This window comes from Hemitrygon akajei, chromosome 30 (genome assembly GCF_048418815.1).
Source record: "Hemitrygon akajei chromosome 30, sHemAka1.3, whole genome shotgun sequence".
Classification (NCBI taxonomy): domain Eukaryota; kingdom Metazoa; phylum Chordata; class Chondrichthyes; order Myliobatiformes; family Dasyatidae; genus Hemitrygon; species Hemitrygon akajei.
This window is the reverse complement of record NC_133153.1, coordinates 22320004-22343043: the sequence shown is the minus strand read 5'-3', so window position 1 is coordinate 22343043 and position 23040 is coordinate 22320004. Positions and strand designations below refer to the sequence as shown.

The 23040-nt window shown below is 40.2% G+C and overlaps 1 protein-coding gene and 1 long non-coding RNA gene across 2 annotated transcripts in view; one reads left to right on the top strand and one right to left on the bottom strand.

Annotated features, from left to right (window-relative positions):
• The first annotated feature begins 5264 nt into the window (after window positions 1-5264).
• Window positions 5265-7772, top strand: LOC140718859 (uncharacterized). Its single transcript, XR_012096817.1, has 3 exons — window positions 5265-5343; window positions 5531-5605; window positions 7703-7772. It is a non-coding gene; the product is annotated as an uncharacterized lncRNA (long non-coding RNA).
• The window catches only part of galk2 (galactokinase 2), a 130546-nt gene continuing 113011 nt past the window's right edge, over window positions 5506-23040 (bottom strand). The window contains exons 9-10 of the mRNA XM_073033093.1: window positions 18424-18625; window positions 5506-9099 (exon numbers count right to left, since the gene is read on the bottom strand). Of these exons, the coding sequence (XP_072889194.1) occupies window positions 8892-9099; window positions 18424-18625 (410 nt within the window). The 3' untranslated portion in view covers window positions 5506-8891. The remainder of the gene's footprint in view (window positions 9100-18423; window positions 18626-23040) is intronic.

The following is a 23040-nucleotide window of genomic DNA, read 5'->3' as shown; positions in this document are numbered from 1 at the left end:
ATAAGTGTTTTGCTTTGGTCTTTATTGTGCAAGACACCAACAGCACACCAGAAATTTAAGAGTGTCGGGGCAGAGATGAGTATTGTCACTATACTGAGGTGCTTAGGAAGCTGGAAAGTCTGAAGGCAGATACGTCAGCTGGACCAGATGGACTACCCCCCAGGGTTCTGCAAGAGGTACTGAAGAAATTGTGGAGGTATTAGTAGTGATCTTTCAAGAATCTTTATTCCTAGTATCCGAGATTGTGTCACGTCCAGACACAGCAGCTTCTCTGGCTCCAACTGATGGTGTAATTGGTTGTCCTTTATGTCTTTCTGATAATCGCAAGATGTTGCAGGGTATTAAGAACTCCAAGTACTTCACGTCTACCTCACCAGTGAGCTGCTGGATAGCAGCTGAGCTCTGCAGCATGGGTTTATTGCACACCATGTTGTCGCCTGCTACAGACACCCAGAGGAGACACTGCCAGAAGTGGTGCACATGGAAAACACATGGCATTTGTGTGAGACTAAAGACGAAACCCTACAGGCCAGCTCTCCCATCCAGTCTGCTTTCAAATGCTCGATTGCTAGAAAGTAAACTAGTTTACCTGCATCTGAGATTGAATCAGCATGAGATGGAGGACAGCCGAGGGCTCATCCCGATGGAAACATAGATCCGGTATCCACCACCGAAGTGGCCATCTAGCTAAAGGGCTTCATCTCTTTTCAGACCAACAGAATTCCTGCGATCTCTGGCAAGACCTGCAGTATTAATAAGAACTGGTGTGTGAACACTTCACTAGTGACAATCCTCTCTTTGCCTATTGTAAAGTTTTTAACAGTGAAGTGCAGGCCCTTCTATTTACCAAGGGAGTTCACTGCTGTTGTGATGTTGGCTGTATACATCCATTTCATGCATCATCAGGAAGGCAAATGGGATTATTCACAAAGCATATACAGCCATTTCTGTGACACCAGAGACATGAAACGCATGTGGCAGAGCATTCAGACCATACAATTCTACAGGTCCACCCTGCATGTCGACAACTGTGATGCTTGTCTTCCTGGTAGGCTGAATGTCTTTTAAGCTCTGTTTGATGCATGGAACGATGTGCCAACAATGAAGCCCCCCCCCCTTTCCAAGAGAAGCCGACACTCTGTCTGGTTACAACTGATGTGAAAAGACCCTAGCCAGGATTAGCCCACATAAAGCTGCAGGGTCTAATAACGTGCAACATACACCAAAATGCGGAGGAACTCAGCAGGCCAGGCAACATCTATGAAACCCTACCTGCCAATGGGTCTCAGTCCGAAATGACAACTGTACTGTTTTCCATAGATGCTACCTGGCCTGCTGAGTTCCTCCAGTATTTTGCGTGTGTTGCTTGGATTTCCAACATCTGCAGATTCTGTCTTGTTTGGGGTCTAATAACGCACCTGGTCGGCGCCAAGGGGCTGTGCTGCCCAGTTATCAGGAGGTTCTAACAGACATCTTCAACATCTCTCTGGAACAGTTCACAGTCCCCTCAGGCCTCAAGGGAGCCACCATTATCCTGGTGCTCAAGAGGGTGACAGGAACCTGCCTCAACGACTACTGTCCATTGGCACTGACTTCAACAATAATAATATGCTCTGAGTGGCTGGTTATGAATCACGTCAAATCCCATCTTCGTGCTACATTGGACCCTTTCCAGTTCGCTTATTGCTCAAGTCAGAGTAGAACAGACTCAATAGGCCAAATGGCCTAATTCTGTTCCTATGTCTTTCGGTCCAATGATGATGCTATAGTGTCTACACTGCATCCATCCTGTCCTGTCTAGAAAATGGCACCTCATATACCAGGATGTATCTATTGACTTCAGCTTGGCATTTAATGTGATCTTCTTTCAGAAGCTGGTGGGTAAACTGCCCTTGCTGGGTCTCAACACCTCTCCTTGTAACTGGATCCAGGACTTCTTGACAAAAAGGCTGCAATCAATCTACGTTGGCAGAAACATCTAGTTCCATCGTGCTGAACACTGGCGCACCCCAGGGCTGAATTCTCAACCCACTGCTGCTCATGCTGCTGACACGACTGCACTGCTAGATCCAATTCAAACTGAATCATCAAGTTTGCTGATAACACAACAGTGGTTGGTGTGATCAACAACAATGATGAGACGGCATACAGGGAGGAGGTAGAGTGGCTGGTAGAATGGTGCGAGCACAACAACTTGAGTCTCAACATGGATAAGAATAAAGAGATGATTGAGGACTTTAGGAAGGGGCAGGCTGACCACTCCTCACTATACATACATGGCTCCCGTGTGGAGAGAATTTGGAGCACTAATTTATTGGAAGTGCACGTAATGTATGATCTCACCTGGTCCTTCAACACCACCTCTTTGGTCAGGAAAGCACAGCAGTGTCTCCACTTCCTGGGGGAGATTGAGGCGAGTGAGGAGTGAGGCCCCTCCATTCTAACCAATTTTTACAGGAGCACTGTCGAGAGTGTCTCGACCAGCTGCATCACCATCTACAAAGGATTGCGAGGACTGCTGAGAGGATCATCAGGGTCTCCCTTCCACCCATCAGAAATATTTATCCAGCAGGAGGTATCATAGTATTAGGACAAGGGCTGTTAGGCTGGGAAATAGTTCCTTCCCCCAGGCCATAAGACTACTGAACTCCCAGCCACCAGCCAGGTCTCATTACACATGAAGCTCCAGTAGCATTATACTGTTTACTTTTTGTTAATTTATTAGTGGTAATATTACTTTGTGTTATGTATGTGAGTTATATATACTGTGTTGTGTACCTTGGTCTGGAGGAACATTGCTTTGATTGGCAGTATGCATGCATACAGCTGAATGACAATAAACTTGAACTTGAGAATCACTGCAGCAGGATGTTGGAGATCTTTTACCATTCTGGTGTAGCAAGTGTAGGTTTATGTTGGGGGAGCAGCATCAGTGAAGATGTTTCCTACCAAATGCAATAAGCATATATAACAGTTTATTTCCGTGTAACAGGAGAACACACATCATAGTACAATAGTCTCTGTTCTATTATTTTATTGCATTTTATTGGACATTGGTGAATTATTATTATGTACATTATTATTCTGTACTTTATTATTAGTTAAGTCTGCACACTGCTAAATGTGTTTTTAAATGTTGTTGCTGTAACAAATTAATTTCCCACCCGGGATCAATAAAGTATTATTATTATTCTGGAATGGTTCCAGAATACTGGAAGATCACCAGTGTCACTCTACTCTTTAAGAAGGAGAGGCAAAAGATTGGAAATTATTGGGCAGTTAGCCTGACTTCAGTGGTTGGCAAGAAGTTGGGAGTCCATTATTAAGGATGAGGTTTCAGGGTGCTTGGAGGCACTTGATAATAGGTGGAAGTTGGCATGGTCTGTCTTGACAAATCTGTTGGAATTCTTTGAGGAAATAACAAGCTGGACAGACAAAGGAGAGTCAGTGGATGTTGTTTACTTGGAATTTCAGTAGGCCTTTCGAAAGGTGCTACATCTAAACAAGATAAGAGCCTATGGTAATTACATGAGCGATACTGAAGAATAGCTGACTGGCTGAAGGCAAAGAGTAGGAAAAAAAGAGGCCCTTTTCGGGCTGGCTGTCAAAGACGAATGGTGTTCCTCAGGGGTTGCTGTTGGGTCTGCTACTTTTCATGTTATAAGTTAATGATCTGAATGACGGAATTGATGACTTTGTGGGCAACTTTGTAGATAATACAAAGAGAGGTGGACAGGCAAGTAGTGTTTAGGAAGCAGGGAGTCATCAGAAGGACGAACAGGTGTAGACTATTTTCTAAATAAGAAGCAAATTCAGAAGTAGGAGGTGCAAAGGGACTAGGGAGCCCTAGTGCAAAATTCCCTAAAGGTTAACTTCCAGGTTGAGTCAGTGGTAAAGAAGGCAAATGCAATCTTGGCATTTATTTTGAGAGGACTGGAATATAAAAGCAAGCATGTAATGCTAAGTATTTATAAGTTGGTCAGACCATGTTTGGAGTATTTTGCCATTTTGGGCCCCATATATAGAACAGGTTACATTGACAGAGGGTCCAGAGGAGGTTTATGAATGATGTGTTTCATATCTCTGACTCTGTGCTCACTTAAGTTTAGAAAAATGAGGGGGATCTCATTTAAACCTTCTGGATGTGAAAAGGATATTACCAATATTCTAAAAGCAGAAAGCACAGTCTCAGAATAGAAGATTGTCTCATTAGAATAGAAATTAGGAGGATTTTCTTTAGTGAAGAGGTAGTGAATCTGTATAATTTGTTACCACAGATGACCATGGAGGTCATGTCATTGGGTAGATTTTAAAGCAGAAGTTGATAGATTCTTTATTAGTAAGTGTATCAAAGGCTACAGGGAGAAAGCAGGAGAATGGTGTTGAGAGGGAAAACAAATTAGCCATGATTGAATGGCGGAGCAGACTCAATGGGCCAAGTGGTCTAATTCTGCTATGTCATATGGAAACTACATAAGCTATTTGTAACTTAGATTTCTTTGTTAAAAACAAATAACTGAAAGTGGATTAAATGGATAAAGCAACTTCATTAACAATACCGATTAACAAAATGTGCTTCAATGGCTATTAAATTAAAAAGTTATTTGCTGAAGAATTTTGTAAAAAGCACATTTCTTGGAGAAAACTTACTTTTAAGAATTTTTGGAACTGAAAGTGGTTTAGTGTTTATTGTAAATTTGTACAAGGGCAGTTCATAGTTCACAAGTTCAGTAACCAAATTAAAGTTACAATAATAAAGACATTATTTTTAAAGTAAATAATAAGCAGTTATGTTGTTGCTGTGCCAATCTGTCTTAAAGTTAAAGATTATCTTTTCTGTTTTACCTTTCCATCAATCTGAACCATTAATTTAAAATCTGTTGGTGGGCTGTCATGGTGGTATTAATTTGTTAGAGAGGAGTATTTAGCTGAAATTTAGCCTGCAGCGGGAGTCTAATTTGGGTCTGGATTTGAGTTTTAAATTAATTTGATGATGATTAAGCTTTCATTGCTAAGCCTTGACCTTTAACAAAGCCCATCACTGTGCTGATATCCCAAGAGAATTCAAAATTATGTTGACTGCCATTTGGACCCCATTTTTAAAGATTTTCACCCATGTTATTTTTGGCACTGTTTTGTTACCTTGTCCTCTTTGTTGAAGCATTAAACTGAAAGATTAATGAAATAAATTAGTCAATTACTGTTTTAGGACACTAAATAGTCCTCAAATAGAGACTGCTTTAACTTTAACTGAAATCAATGCACACCACTCCATCCAACCTACCAAGATGTTATCACAGAAGCTGAGAAAGTCAGCAAAGATCTTCACCAGAAACACATCAAGTAAGTTAAAAATAATCACTTAGCATGGTTTAAGGGAATACTATCCCTTGAGTAGTTTAATGATAATATATTTTAAACAATATATTTGAACAAAATGAATATTATTATACAGTAATATGCAATTAACTATTGAAGAACCATTGTTAAGGATTTAACACAGTCTCATTTTAGTTTTTCTTTATTTTAGTCTACAAAAGCAAACACAAAGAGCAATTGCAAAAATAAAGTGGGACCAGATCCAGATAAACAAAAAAATTGACAGGTTTGTACAACTTTTGATGAAATGGATATTGGTTATTGCAAGACATTATTCATTGCTTGAAGTAATACATTAGTTGCTGACTTTATTTGCTTTAATAATCCCATGAATGGTGAGATGAGAGAAATGCCCTTTCTAGATATAAACCCTAGGTTCTGCCAATGCAGCACTTATTCCTACTTAGAAATAAAATGTGCCATGCTCAGGCCAGGTAGTTTCTCTTTAAAATATACAGTGGTTGTAAAGATACACTGACAGTGGTAGGAAAGGTAAGAAATAGAGACTGACAACAAAAAACTGAATTATTTTCTCTTATTCTACACGGTCCCACCATCTGCAGAATTCATTTGGTTTTAAAACAGTTCCAGTGATTTCACATCTATTCAGATATTAATTCTGTGTAAAGAATTCCCTAACTGAATAAAACCAGAATCATCTGGCATGCTTAGAATGTTGGTAATATTAGACTGTTGGATGTTACACCATTTAATTTATAAGCATGCTTTTACTTCACTTTGTTTTACATTGCATAATAGTTTAACAAATTTTGCAGAGCAATTAAAGTGTATAGGACATGTATGAGCATTCCAGAGCCTGGCTCTAGACTCAAGTTTATGCTTCTCACTCTACCCCTTCCCAGCTGCAGACACTGCTTGCACTCTGGACCTGGTTGATAATCTGGAATAATAGATGAGCTGAAACCCCATGAACAAATAAATGCTGGATTGTTAGAGGTTCAGGGTATACATTTTACACTTACTTTTTAGAGAAGTACATTCTGTGCTTTATCTGCTACTTTGCTATCAATGAAAGTTTTCCAATTTCTCGCTCTTGCCTGGCTTGCTTTCTTAAACACCTGAAATTTATTGAGGAAATGTGGGCAAATAATCTCCTAAGACTTTGTCTATCTAGACTTTCCGGTCTTTGATCAGGTTGTGCAATGTAGGTTACTTCGTAATATGAGCAGGGAATTTGATGCACCAGGAATAGGATTTAGGTGCAGTTCACAGAAAAATTGAATGTGATTTAGCCTGGAGGCACATGGTGTTGGTTGTCCAGAATGGAGCTACTATGTACCCATCTTTCTGACTTGGAATAATATTAATGTAAGAATTGACCATAAGATTGAAACAATAAAGTAATCAAATGCAAATTTTATATACATCTCCACTTACAGGATCAAAGACTTTACAGCAAAATAGTATTTGACACATAACTGTAGTGCCAACAAAGGACAAGTTTATTTTTTGGTGTAAAACTAAGTTGATGACAGATTAAAGTTTTACTATCTATTACTATTTATATTAAATATTCATCATTTAAAAGAAACTGTGGCTGTTAAAAATTTATTGGGGTTTATTTAAAGAGCTATTAAGACTTAATCAAAGAACACCCATTTGTCAAGCTTCTACTTAGAATGTATTGGGATGACTTGGGAATTGGGAATGCATTGCCTGAGTCTGTGGTGGAGGCAGATACACTAGTGAAATTTAAGAGACTACTAGACAGGTATATAGAGGAATTTAAGGTGGGGGAGGGATATATGTGAGGCAGGGTTTAAGGGTCAGCACAACATTGTGGGCTGAAGGGCCTGTACTGTGCTGTACTATTTTATGTTCTATGACGTTATCCACTTTGCCCCTCACATAACCCAGAGGAGACGTGTGACAATATTTCTTGGGATAAAAGTATCTTGGTTAGATAATGTTCCATTGCAAGAGTCAAGATTGAAAGCAGTAAAAATATAGAAGAGTTGAGCTTCCGAAAAATATCCAACTCAACAACGTGCATGTGGTCTGAATGTGAAGTGAGCAGGGACCATAGCTTGGTATACACTGTCCATATTTGAATAGACTATCCTAAGCTATATAGGATTATGAAAACTATCAGTTTAGTACTAAACAGCCATTGAACTTCTTCACAAAATCAAGTATCATCCTTAGAAAGGCTAAGGAGAAAACAAAATCACAGGGAGAGTATTACCATATAAAAGATAAATGATAGCCAGTTAGAGTCTTCAGGTTAACTGTCAATTTATTATAGAACTTATACATTTCTTCTGATGGAAAGAAGAATAACGGTTTCTCTACTTCATGCAAGGTTGAAAAAAGAGCTCTCCAAAAATACATGTAAATGTGAATATGCAAATAAGACGATCCCCAGCAAACCAGTAAGTGTGCATTAAAGAATAGTTATAATTGAACTTCTCCATTCATTGATGCTATTTATGAATTAATTTATTCATTGTATGTAACTAATACATCTAGTGCCATTTATAATAAAAGAATGCCTCTTTTGATTTTTAATCAAAAACTTCTTTCTAATGAGACAGTATCTACAAAAGCAAGCTGCAACAGGCCTGCTATCTGTCTGTTAACAATGATCATGTTTCTTACATTTATATCCATTTAATGTACTATATTCTCTTTTTATATAATGCTTTTGCTATAGGACTGAAATTTATTTCAATGCTTCAATTACAATATAGAAAATAAACACACTACATCCACAATATATTTGTATTTCTTTGCTATAATATATCCCAAAACTATTTTGTAAACATAAAATGATTTATTTTTATGAATTATACAGTACAAGTGTCTTCAAAAGCAGTTATCTTGATTTACAGTAGGCATGAATACCAACTATTATAAGTAGTGATCTTTAATAACTACAATAATCTAGCATCATAACTTATCTATTTTACTTCCCTTCCCTGTATACAAATTTCACTGCCACACGGCCAAAATACCATGTATTATATTTCAAGAACTACTGAACAAAATTTGATAGACAGACTTTTTTGATGAGATGAGACTTGGATTCCTATTTTCATGTCCAATTCATTTTAAGTTGGCAGAAAGATTCTAAATATTCTAGTCTTAATGTTTGATCAGAAAAATATCTGGCACAGTATACCTATGGTTAAGAACAACAATATTTCTTTCCTCTCATGATTGTTTTACTTTGTCATTAGAGTACAGCTGAATCTAGCGATGAGCAGCGGAAATCAAATTTGCTCTAGCATGAAGAGATTCTGATACTGGAATGATCCGTATGGAGCTGTTTCCTCACATCAGTTACCATTAGATACAATCTGTTATAGCCCTAGTAAACCACTAAAACAGCATTTTCTGGAATGGTATGATGACAAATTAAAGGGTGACTGAAAAAAATGTAGATTGTGATCAGTTCTATTTCCTTGCAAGAATATGATTTTTTTGCTTTGAATAAATGATCCTAATAAACAAAAAGGGGAGAACCTCATCTACTCATCCTGGGACTTTATTTAAACCTCATGAAAAACTGCAGCTCCTCCTCCAGGCTGGGTAGCAAACAGAACTTGTGTGTGCTCAGCTGTTCTTTGACCATTCACTTTGTAATAGATTTCTTGCACCTTGACCAGAAAGCAATCCAACTTGTTAGTGGGCACCATTGACACTGTGCAGCCGCCCCATCCTGCTCCAGTCAACCGTGAGCCAATGGCACCAGACTGTCTGAAAAAGACATTTAAAAAAATGAATATTGTCAGGCAGAAAATAAACATCAAGCCTGTTCCTCAATTGTTTAATTGTAATGTTTCCTTTTTTTTGTATTGAGCAAGGTGAAGGGTGCTGGTGCTAAGGAATGGTCAGCAGCCTATTCAAAGGATGCTTTATGATGTGGACAAAATTAAATCATAAGTTGTTTTTGTCAGAAGGGAGACAAGATGAATTAAAGTTTGAGATTAGTAACTTTTCACATGCAAGATTAATTTTGTTTCTCTCTCTACAGATCTCCCTCAACATCTCTAGCATTTTGTTTCAGATTAAGCATCTGCAGCTTTTTAAAAAAAAATTCACCTTTCATGTCTAATTTAAAAGACAAAATTATGCATTTTAAAGAAGTTTCCACATCTTTTCCAAAATTAAGTTAAGAAAGCACTGCATATGATCTTTAATTAATGTCATGTCATACAAAGATTGATTTTTTTTTTAAAAGCAATTTTTCATATTCTTTCACACTGCATACAACCCATTGAAATAGAATTTAAAGTAAATCTAATCAATTGCAATCAGGTACTTTGAGTGGCCTGCAGGGCATGTCTCAGTAATCCAGACTGTACATCACTCAGGACTCCTAACAGTGGCAATGCATTACATAGACAAAAGAGCTGAACTGTAAATTTAATGGCTACATTATTTCACCCTATTCCTTTGTTTCACCCTTTGCCCTCCCTATCTACTCTTCTAATTAGACTGACTTGATTTCAGTTCTGGTAAAGGCTGTGACTTGAAACAATGCAACACACACAAAATGCTGGAGGAACTCAGCAGTTCAGGCAGCATCTATGGAAAAAAGTACAGTCGACCTTTTGGGCTGAGACACTTCAGTGGCACTAAATTGGGGGGGGGAGAGAGAAGAAAACAAAAATAAAAACAAAAACAAACACACAAGGTGTTAGGTGAAACCGGGAGAGGGAAGGATGAAGTAAAGAGTTGGGAAGTTGATTGGTGAAAGAGTTACAGGGCTGGAGAAGAGGGAGTCTGATAGGAGAGGACAGAAGGCAACGGAAGAAAGAAAAGGGGAGAGGAGCACCAGAGGTTGAAATTCTCTGGAAATTCTGTCATCCCCAAAGGGATCCCACCACCAAGCACATCTTTCCCATCACCCCCCCCCCCCCCGTTTCTGCTTTCTACTCCCTTGTCCATTCGTATCTCCCCACTGATCTCCCTCTTGGCATTTATCCTTTCAAGTTGAACAAGTGCTACACCTACCCCTATATCTTCTCCCTCACTATCATTCAGGGCCTCAAACAGCCCTTCCAGGTGAGGTGACACTTCACCTGTGAGTCTGTTGGAGTCATATACTGTGTTTGGGCTCCCAGTGTGGCCCCCTGTATACTGGTGAGACCCGATGTAGATTGGGAGACCGCTTCTCTGAGCACCTACACTCCGTCCGCCAGAAAAATCAGGATCTCCCAGTGGCCACCCACTTTAATTTCACTTCCCATTCCTATACGTCAATCCATAACCTCCTCTACTGTCATGATGAGGACTCACTCAGGTTGGAAGAGCATCACCGTATATTCCGTTTGGGTAGCCTCCAACCTGATGGCATTAACATTGATTTCTTGAACTTCTGGTAATGCCACAACACCACCTCTCCTTCAGCATCGCCCATCCCCTTTCTCACCTTATTTCCTTGCCTGCCCATTGCCTCCCCTGGTGCTCCTCCCTCCTTTTAATTCTTCCATGGCCTTCTGTCCTCTCCTATCCGACTCCCCCTTCTCCAGCCTTGTATCTCTTTCACCAGTCGACTTCCCAGCTCTTAACTTCATCCTTCCCCCTCCCGGTTTCACCTCTCACCTTGTGTTTCTATCTCCCCTCCCCCACCTTTTAAATCTAATCATCATCTTTTTTCCTCCAGTCCTGCCGAAGAGTCTCATCCCGAAAAGTCAACTGTACTTTTTTTTCCCCACAGATACTGTCTGGCCTGCTGAGTTCCCCTAGCATTTTGTGTGTGTTGTTTGGATTTCCAGCATTTGCAGATTTTCTCTTGCTTGTGACTTGAAACAATAACTGTTTATTCTTCCTATAGATACTGACTGACCTATTCAGCTATTTTGCTATTTTCTGTCTCAGAGGTCTGAATTTGTGATTTCTCTTGCCAATTAGAATCATATGCTATTTTAAAATAAGATCCACCAGATAACGCAAACTGAGTTACGGAGTCAGGGTGACTTAATTATATCCAAGAGATTTTGAGATGTAGCTCTGTTGTAGTATAAACAACGTTTCACTAAGAACAGTGTACGAATTACTGGTCCAGTGATTGTGCTTGTTTCTGGTTTGATTAAGACTTGCTAGTATCAGTTTCCCAGGGGTCTACTGACAATATAGGAAACTCTAAATTTGTGTTCTTGTATCCACGAATGATCTGATAAAGATAGGCTCCAGTACTTCCATCCATTGCTCTTACTTTAATGGTTCAATATGATAAAATCAATCCTATGGTAAATCACTTCATTCCAACTTATGGGGGTACATTTTACATAATTTTGCCCCATACCAGGTGATTCTGTAGTGTAATGGAGATATTTTAAAATTTAAAGGGTTACCTTACCTATACAATTAATACCAGGATCATTGACCACATTAATGAGGGGTTGACTTCTTTAATATTCTTGCAGCAAGTGCAGAGGGTATTGGGCACACCAGGCTAGCAACTACAACATAGCTACTTCCCTTCACCCAAGGTGAACTGTATAATAAACACGGAAATCTTGCAATGTTTAAATTAGTGGAACACTATGAAATTAATCTGAGCAAGAAACAAATTAATACCATCCAATGCAATGGCAATTTTTGCCTTAGATGCTAATAAGATTGCCTTAGCAGTTTTACCTTTCATAGAACTTATCTTTGATGTCATCTGGGTTGGTCATCGTTGGGGCATATGCGCTGATCAGTGTTGCACTCCTCTTATTGCCAAGTGGGAGCCAGAGCGTCATCAGGCGATCATTGATGCCCTCTGGAAGCTTGGCAAGTTTACGAGCGAGGTGGGATTGGATGGCAAATCCAATACCATCCACTCGTTGTTCAGTGCTACTGCGATTGCTCCAGAAGGTGTACCCACCACCACGTTCTGTAAGCTGGCCCTTGTCTGCTAGGTGTGTTTCGCTGAGTGCTGCAATGTCCACGTTATAGCGGGCTAGTTCTTTGGCGACCAGTGCTGTTCTTCTTTCTGGTCTGACAGCCTTGGTGATGTCAAGCAGAGTTCGCACGTTCCACGTGCTAAGGTTGAGCACCTTCACTTTCGTCTTCTTTGTAGTTCGACCGCTGAGTGGGATCCCCGCCAGCCGCGGTGTGCTGGCCAGGGCAAGATGAAGCAGGCTATGTTTGAGGACCCTTTTCTAGCCCCTTCCTCCATGGAGGTGAGCAGAGCGATTCCTAAAGAGGACTGCTCAGACACCCAGGGGGCTGCCAAGCTCCACTGCTGCTTCATTCCGGCGGAGAACGACCCAATGCCCTGGGCCGCCTGTGTGCAGGTTTGTGACTACAGCTTCCAGTGTATCCACACCTGCTGCTTCGCCACTCGCCCATCGCCACAGAACTTGAAGTTTTTTTAGCGGAATGGGTTTGGAGTCGTGACTTGCGCTTGACTTGGATTAAAGTGAGGGAGAGTTGCGCAAATCGTCAGCCTCACTCTCTCATCCCGACCTATCTGTATCCAGTTGCAAGACAGAGTCAAGACGGCTGGATAAGTTCTATGAAGAACTTGACGCCCTCATAGCAGCAGTCCCACAGTCAGAGAAGCTTATTGTCCTCGGGGACTTTAACGCCAGAGTGGGGACAGATTACCAGACCTGGGAAGAGATTCTTGGAAGACATGGTATTGGCAAGTGTAACAGCAATGGCCTGCTGCTCCTCGACATGCGCTACGCACGACCTTGTCATCACCAACACCCTATTCCGCCTCCCTACCCGTAACAAGACATCTTGGATGCATCCACGCTCTAGGCACTGGCATCTGATCTACTATGTCATCACCAGAAAGAGGGACTGGCAAGACGTGAGAGTGACAAAGGCCATGTGTGGTGCCGACTGCTGGACGGTTCATCGACTCATAGTGTCCAAGTTTAAACTTCTCATCCTGCCTGTGAGAAGACCCCAAGGTCAGAAGACTGCAAAGAGGCTCAATGTCTCCAAGCTGAAGAGCAGCATAGTTGCAGAAGAATTTTGTGAAGACCTAGATAGCAGGCTGCTTGACACACCCCAGGATGACCACACCAGCATTGAAGAGCAGTGGACATCTTTCAGATATGCAGTCTGCTCTACCGCTCTCGAACATCTCAGACAAGCAATCCGTAGACATCAAGACTGGTTCGATGAGAACGACGAGGAGATACAGGCACTGTTGTCAGAGAAACACCAACTGTTCAGAGCGCACCAGAACGATCCCACGTCACAAGCAAAGATAGATGCCTTCGCCAGTGCAAGACGGAAAGTGCAGAAGAAACTCTGTGAGATGCAGGATGTCTGGTTCAGCAATAAGGCCGATGAGATCCAGGGCTACGCAGACAGTCACGACACCAAGCGTTTTTACGACGCTTTGAAGGCTATGTATGGACTTCAGTCCTCTGGCTCCTCCCCCTCCTCAGTTCAGATGGGACTCGGCTGCTGACAGAGAAAAAGTAGATTTTGGAGAGATGGGCTGAACACTTCAACCAGGTCCTCAACTGCCCTGCCAAAATCAATGATGAGGTCATTGCTCGCCTACCTCAGGTGGAGATCAACCTGGACCTTGACAACCTCCCCCCAGAAGAAGTAGTCAGAAAAGCCATCAGGCAACTTTCTTGTAGCAAAGCACCAGGACCAGCTGCAATCCCTGCTGAAGTCTACAAAGCAGGAGGCCCATTCATGATGCAGAAGCTGACTGAGCTCTTCCAGTCTATGTGGAATGAAGGAAAGGTCCCACAACAGTTGAAAGATGCTAGCATAGTCCACATCTACAAGAGGAAAGGCAACCGCCAGTCTTGTGACAATCACCGAGGCATCTCCCTCCTGTCCATAGCTGGGAAGATCTTGGCTCGTGTCCTGCTTAATCGTCTTCTCCAACACCTTGAGCAAGGTCTCCTCCCAGAAAGCCAGTGTGGCTTCTGTGCAGAGCGTGGTACTGTCGACATAATATTTGCTGCACGCCAACTCCAGGAAAAATGTCGAGCAGCACAGCGACCTCTTTATGACCTTTGTCAATCTGACCAAGGCATTTGTTACGGTCAGCAGAGATGGCTTATGGAAGATAATGGAAAAGTTTAGCTGCCCTAGCAGGTTTATCACGATTGTTTGGCAGTTCCACGATGACATGAAGGTGAAAGTTTTGGATGATGGTGACGAGTCAGAAGCCTTCCCAGTGACGAACAGTGTGAAGCAAAGATGCGTTCTCACCCCTACATTCTTTAGCATGGTCTTCTCTGCTATGCTGAATGATGCCTTCCGCGATTGTCAGGATGGTATACACGTCAGATACAGGACTGGCGGTGGGCTATTCAACCTCCGGCGTCTACAGGCTGTTACAAAGGTAAAGGAGACCGTTGTCAGAGACCTCTTATTCGCTGATGATTGCGCCCTCAATGCCAGCACAGAGCAGAAGATGCAGCGAGAAATGGACTGCTTCTCACGAGCCTGTGACAACTTTGGACTTACAATCAGCACCAAAAAGACCGAAGTTATGTACCAGCCCGCACCCGGAAAGCCCTACCAGGAACCACACATCACAGTAAAGGGGCAGAAGCTACTGGCAGTTGACAGCTTTACTTATCTGGGCAGTACTTTATCACGAGCGGTGAACATAGGTGCAGAGATCAGCAACAGAATTGCCAAAGCCAGTGCCGCCTTTGGGAGACTCTGTGAGAATGCATGGGAGTGGAGAGGACTCAGCCTTACCACCAAGCTGAAGGTCTACTGAGCAGTGGTTCTCACCACCCTCCTCTATGCCAGCGAGACCTGGACTGTCTACAGCAGACACACTAAACAGCTCAACCACTTCCACTTGATCTGCCTTCGCAGACTTCTCCACGTACGATGGCAGGACAAAGTCCCAGACACGGAGGTCCTGGAGCGGGCTAGCACCCACAGCGTCTACACCCTCCCACAGAAAGCCCAAGCCAGATGGGCTGGCCATGTCGTCAGGATGTCTGACAGTTGACTACCAAAACAGCTGCTCTATGGAGAGCTGAGCCAGGGCAAGTGCTCAGTTGGAGAGCAGAAGAAACGTTTCAAAGACTGCCTCAAAGTGTCCCTCAAAGACCTCAACATCAATCCCAGTAGCTGGGAATCGCTTGCTCTGGACTGCCCAACCTGGTGGAGCAGGGCCACTAAAGGAGCATATGCAGCAGAAATCAGACGCACTGCAGAGGCTCAGAGGAAACACGCCACACACAAGGCTCGAGCTACCTCCACTTCCACTGCAGCACTTACCCTCATGTGTCCCACATGTGGGCGAGCTTTCAGGGCCTGGATTGGTCTCACCAGTCACCTCCGGACCCACAGTCACAAACCCTCCACCTGACAGAAGTCGTGGTCGGCTTCGACTCCAAAGCACGAACAACAACAACAACAGTTTTACCCTTTAACGCAACTTTCATTGTTTTTCAAAAATTTTATTTGTAATCCTCAACAATAAAACAGTTATGGATTAAACTAATATAACAGGTTACAATGTTACCTAAACATTTAGATGCTTTTGTAATCCATCTCAGTGATTCATCTAAGGATGGAGGCCCTCTTTAAGCAGGATCATGTAACGAATGACTGTCAGTTAGCATAGTAAACTTTTTAATATGGAATGACATATGTGTCTGGTATGCTACATTTTTAGGTTTAAGATTCAAACACATAGATTGCCTTTCACAAGTCTAGTATTCCTCATACTTCTGTATCAAGTAATGATCTACAGGCATTCAAGTCCGTGGGAGAGGTTTATAAGACACCTGACTCTTTGCATAAATTGCATCATTCCAGAGTGTAACTTTTTCCTTTGGCAGCCCATAGTTTCTGTTTCTCTGATTTAAGTATACTAGATTAATATTGTTTAGGAACATAACACGAACAATGATTCTCATTGTCCAGGCCTGTTATTGCATTTTTTGGTGACATGATAAAAAGATGCCTATTAAGAAGTGTAGCAGAGTTAACTCTGTGACTGCTTTCTTATTTACCTCTGCCTGAATTACAGGTGAAACCTTAATTTAATATTTAATTACTTTGATATAGTTTTAAGTGTTTACAATTTTTAACTGGATTTTGACCTCGAATACACCGAGATATTTTTCAATGAAACGAACAGGAAACATCTTTTAGATTTACAAATTTATACATTTTTCCAGATTATGACTCCATAAATGAAGGAATGCTTGACAAGCAATGAGTTATTCAGTCTTACATGTAGTTATCTTTAAATTTATTTGCAGTCACTCATATAGTCTTGTCCTTGGACGTTAAGCTAGCTTGCTGGTAAGTGTACATTGGATAAAACTTAAAAGTTGCATTTGGGGAGAGAAAGCATTTCAGCTTTCACAATGCTGCACAAGAAATGTACACATCAATCTCTGTTAATGTTACAAGGGAACAGGAGGGAAGTATCTGTCAAAAATAAACTTCACAAAAGCATGACGTGCTTTCAGTTAGCAAAGTGATGTTGTAGTTCAATACCTTTTCCATAGCTGTCAAGGGGGTGGGGGGCAATGTTTCCCATCAGTCTGTTCCACATTTATTCCCACCACCACTAAAGCATTACAATACATTGCACAGATTTTTATCTCAATAGGATATACAGTATTGTCAAGGTGTAACATGCAATTCACAGCATTTCATCTGAGATCTTATTAAACTATTAACTTGTCTAATCATTCCACAATCATTTAAAGTATAAATCTAAGTTTCAGCAATGTTCAAATGACTATAGTGACCCAAATTTGCAAGTGCAGATCACTTTCATATAACCAGTGATGGCTCCAACACTGATCCCATGAGGAATTCCATTATTAACATTCACAGATCTGAACAATATGTATAATCATTTGTTTTGCTAATTGAATTTTATTTATTGTATCTTGGTTGGCACAGCCTCACTAATACTTTGTGCTTTTACCTTTATCCATGGTTCTGATATAGAACCTTTCGAAAGTCCATAATGCAATATCCACAATATTTCCTTTATCAAGATAAGGAATATTTGGGTGAATGTGAATTTAATGTGGTGGCTGCTGGTAATATCATGAAAATTTAATTGGGAATCCAAATGAAAGAAGAAATAAACTATAGGTTGCAGATTCCTACCTTATTGTGAATTCAGAGTCAGACCAAAGAACTCCCTAACATCACCTGTACATATGCCATTTAAGAGGTGTCTGGGGGAGCAAATGCGCTGTCATGATTAACATCAGCAATGGCAAAACTTTGGTGGGGTAAATAAACCACACAAAATGGCAGCTAGACTTTCATAAGTTTTAATTCTTAGTAATTATTTCATATTTAATTCTTTGTATTTAACCATCTAAATTGATAAATAAATATTGTAAATCTGGTTTCACTATGTGATTGAGATGGGCTATCCTGGAATGCAAAATTTATATGAAACTATAAATAAGCTTGAACCAAGATGCTTCTAATATGAACCACTGGAAGGACATTTCCTATCTGTCGACATTCCAGCCAGTAGGTCAGTTTCTCCGAATCAAGGGCATATTCCAATGTCTGCAAGGGAGCTGTATTTCTTTGCAAGTAATGTGAATGTCTTCACATCAGTTAATAATCTGGCAAGTTTATATAACATTTAAAGTACCTTGAATAAATACATTTCTTACACTTTCCTTATCTGTAAAACATTTCTGTGTAAGTATTTCTCCCACTCAGTTCAGAATTATTAAAGCAGATAGGTGAAATGTATTTGTAAAATTTTTCCTAATCTATAAAATATAGTCTTGGGCAAATAAATTAGCTCACTGCCTTCAATATATATAAAAAAAAAGAAAGCAGAGATATAAGCAAACAGTTTCTTTGTTCCAAAAATAGTTTTCATATTGGCTTCTAAACTGAAATATTGTGGTTACATTGACATAGAACAGACATATTCTAGGATTATGCTCAGAATATCATGTCTAAATTACCACTTCAATAAGCTGAGATAATGTTACTCCTTGTGGTTTTAATTGTTGGCTATAAGCAAAGTTTTGATTTTGTTGTTTTTGTTCTTTGGAAAATGTGAAACAAAATATTCCCAAGTATAATTAACATATAGTCTAACCAATTTAAGTCTTACTCATTTGGAAAACTTACAAACAGATGTCCACCAGTTGATCAAGTTCTGGACAGCTGCATTCGTACATATCCCTGCAGCTGATATGGCTCTGATTCATCAGGTCCCCCAGCAGCTGCAATGCATTGGCAGGTGTCTCATCACAAACTCTCTTGAATTCCAGGACACGCCGAGCTTCACTGTAAACATGCTTAGCACGCTGATAAAGTTTAAATGATGCCACTGAATAAAACAGAATAAATTTTTAAAAAAAATAACATATTGCCCATTGAATAACTAAATGTAACCAATGAAATTAATAATGTAATTCAAATTACCAGGGGAACTGAAAATGATGAACAATGAAATTAATTGGAATTGAAAAGAACTATTTAATTTCATTGACAAGGTTCTGTTCTAGATAAAGCATTGCAATTTTTTTTTAAAGTGCTTCTTTATGATCAGTTTTCCCCTCCATAATTAATTCCAAGTGGTCAAAATTTAATTTGTAGTAACAGGAATTTGCAGTCAAGATAAAAAAAATCCCATTTAAAAAATGAATTCTTTAATATTTTTGAGAAGTTCATTAGTGAAAATTGCATGATTTCTTATTTGTAAGGCTGAAGCTAACCAAAGAATATTGAAGTATCTCAGCATGATAGTACAATGTGATACGAACAATGAAACTTTGATGGGAAATCTGTTCAGTCACAAGTCATTATATTATGATTAAACAATGATGATTTCTGCTTTGCTGCAATTTTATGGTTGTCAAATACTTAATTTTTAAGGTAATGGTTGGGTTTATTCTATGCAATACCCAGAACAACCGTTACTATTTCAGCTTGCACTCCTCTGGAAGAGATGTAATAAGTAATAACACTATACACACATTATTGTCCTTATATTAAAATCTGAAGCCAAATTTAAAATGCTATTTTATTAAAATCAGGGAACTGGAGGAAATGAAAGCTGGCATATGGATAGAGTTGTAAAGCACTGTGGCAGATGTTCAATGGGAGATGCAGTGGAAGATAGAAATCACGCAACAGCACAGAGCTGAAACTCAGCAGGCCAGTGTTCTGGATCCACACAGATGAACTTTGCTGCTGATTTAGTCAGCACACCAGCAGCTTATATTTCTTTAAAAGTTTGGTGACATAACAAATCTCCTCAGACTCTAACAAATTTCTATGATGTATGGCAGAAAGCATTCTGACTGGCTACATCACCACCAGATCTGGAAGCTCCAATACGCAGAATCGAACTCGGCTGAAGGAGGGTTGTAGACTAAGCCAGTTCCATCACGGGCACAACCCTCCCAGCCATCAAAGATATTTTCAAAAGGTGGCATCCATCAATGAAGACCTCCACCATCTGGGACATGCCCTCTTCTCATTACTACCATCAGTGATGAGGTATAGAAACATAAATCCATGCTCAATGCTTTAGAAATAGCTTTTTCCCTCGGCCATCAGTTTTATAAACAGTCCATAAACACTAATTCATTTACTTATTTTGAGACTTAAAATAATTTTACTGTAGTGCTGCAACAAAACAACAAATTTCACGACATATGTCAGTAATGATAAACCTGATTTTGACTATGGTATTAGAATGCAAGAGGCCATCACCCATCATGTAGAACCTCAGTTTTTTTTTTTACAGTTTATATAAATGACTAGGATGAAGATACAGAAGATGTGTGACCCAAAAAGCAAGCATTTGCAATAAAGTAGTGATGATCCCAAAAAAGGTATTTATGCCTTCTTAAAAGAAGCTATAAAGATTGCATGCAATGGACCTTCCAGGATGCAGTGAAAACAAGTATGATAAATATAAAGACTATTTAATAGTCTTAAAATGGCAATGACGAAGTCTAATCAGTGGTGCCAAATCTCCCCACTAACACCTAAGAAGACTGTAAAAGCTGTCTTATAGAATAGTCAGTCAATGGCTTGACAGTCACTTAGTGTCTTCACACCAACCATCACATGTCCCTGAGTTCCTCCCATAACATATTTTGGTCGGTCCTATTTCACTCATATGAGAGACGCCCAGAGGTGGGAGCACAATGATATCCGGCATGGAGGATAGCGTCTCGAGAAGCTCACAAAATTAACTCCAGACTCCATGAAGTCTCTTATTTTCAGACTAAACATAGACAAGGAAATTTTGTGCTTCCTGATCTAATGATTCACCACTCATCTGAACTGAGCACTGGTAGTCCTTAAAATGCTTTTCACATAAAGCAGAAAAATAAATCATCATGGTTTATTTAAATTACAAAATATCTCAAAAATTCACTACACATAACTTGGGAACACCCTTGCATATGAAATTAGTTATTTTCAAAACATAAACTGATTAAATGCCTGCTGATGTAAACATCCACTAAGAAAATAAAAAACTTGCATTTATGTTATTTATTTCACAGCTTCAGTACATCCCATTAGCTCTTTAAGGACAAATAAGAATTTTTAAAATAAGTCCCCAACAGTATTGCAACAAATGTGGCCGATAATTTGCACACAGTGAGCTGACATAATCGGAAATGGGATAACTTGGGGAATTGCTTTGACAGTCATTGTATAAAGGTATAGGAGAAAGAGGTGAGAGGATGTTGATTGAGGGAGTAGAAGAGTGAAAGTAAGTGTGAGGCACAGGGAGAAACAAGAGCAATATTGCCGAGCATATGAAAGATATACTCTCACTGTATTTCAGCGATATCAGCTCTTAAGGTACACCGGTGTGGTAAAGACCAGACATCTAGCTGGATCAGGATGAGACTGAATAGAGATAGGTCCATTGGTTTCTCCATTGCAGAAGTTACCATTTCAAGAAGGCATTATACAGGGAATGATGATCAGCCTCAAGAATAGAAATCATGACACCCTGGTGCCAAACATTCATCTCAGAGAACTTAGAAAAGGGCATCTTGTCATTCAGGCTGGAATCATTTCACAATAAGATCAACCTCATCATCAAAGGATCCCTGGGCAGGATGCAGGCATGCACCAATTCTGATCCCTAGGCCAGCAGCACCTCCCTGGAACACGTGAGCTGCTAACCTAATTTTTATCCTCCAATGCACCAATCCCCAAGGGTACAGATACTACAATGCAGCATGTTTATCATAACCTTCAGCTTGACTGCTCCACCCTAACTTCTACTGGCTCTTGGGGCGCTCTATCTCAGCACAAGAGGAAGAAAGGTGGCCTGTGACGATACATTACACAGATAAACAAAGGATAGTTGCACTTGTAAGCTACAGCAACAACACTTTTATACTAAAGTCATTCCCTATTTGGGAATGACTCCGATCTTTTAATGGACAATTCTCAATACAAACCATCTCCTCCCTCAACTTGTTATCCCAGGTAATAGTTTTGAGACAATTTTGTGCTGATTTTCAGGAGAGGGACAGAGTGAGGAAGGTGAGTGAAGAAGGTAAGTGACCCGTTTGGGCAGAAGCATCCATTTGATATTATAAGAAGAAAGCCCTTAACTCCGAGTGGAGTCATCGGGATGCCATCGTGACGGCATTGTTTTAAGCAGGCTTTCTTATTTTTACAAGGATGAGTTGCTAGCTTGATGCTCAGCCCAGCATGGATGGAAAGCGTACAAGGGAGCTGACTGGATTCGAACTCGGGAGCCTTGGCTCCGAAGTCCACCGCTGATGCCACTATGCCACCAGCCAGCCATTTGATATTAGGGTGACTTTGAACTTTTTTGGCATGATCTTTGTAAATACCAGTATCTCATAGAAAAACAGATTGAGGAGTAGGATTAGATTTTAGGTCTGCTCATCTAATTTTGTTAATACTACTATATATATATATATTAAACTACCTTTTACTGCTGTATATTTAATTACATCTGGAAAGTCCAGACCTTTTCAGGGTGTAAGAACACTAATTAAATAACTTTAAAAATTCAAAGTACACTTATTATCAAAGTATTATGCAGCATACAACCTTGAGATTTGTGTTCCCCACAGACAGCCACGAAACAAAGAAAACCATGGACCCGTTCAAAGAAAAGCATCAACCACAACACAAAAAAACAAATTGCACAAATAGCAAAAAACAGGTGAAAAACACAGAATATAAAACACAAAATTCAAAGAGTCCAAGCATATTCCGTTCAGCTCAGTGTTCATTATCTGCAGGCCGCCCCAATTCAAAATCACCCAATATCACATCCAAAAAAGGAGCGACCAGAAACCAGAAACACACTGTAAAGTGAATCTCAGAGTCCAGTCCACAAACTGTCAATTAAATCTTGTCTAAGACCCAGAACTCCAGCACCATTCTCAGACATCATTGGGGGGTGGGGGGGAGAGGGAGACCATCCGAATGCAGGGACACTTACACTGTAGGACTCATCTTTGTAATTTTGTCATAATAACGTTAATGTGTGTAAAGTTTACCACCTCCCTGAATGTTCCATATAACTAAGATACACTCTCAGTATATCATATTTTACAGCAGTGACTTTGGCAGAACAAAGAGACAGCAATTAATTCAAGATATAAATAACAGGAATATTGCATGCAAATATCATTACAAAATAACTAGAAAGAAAGCAACGTTTCCAATTTGTTCTGTCATAGTCTGCTCTTTGTGACACTGACACATACATACTGTAAAAAAAAT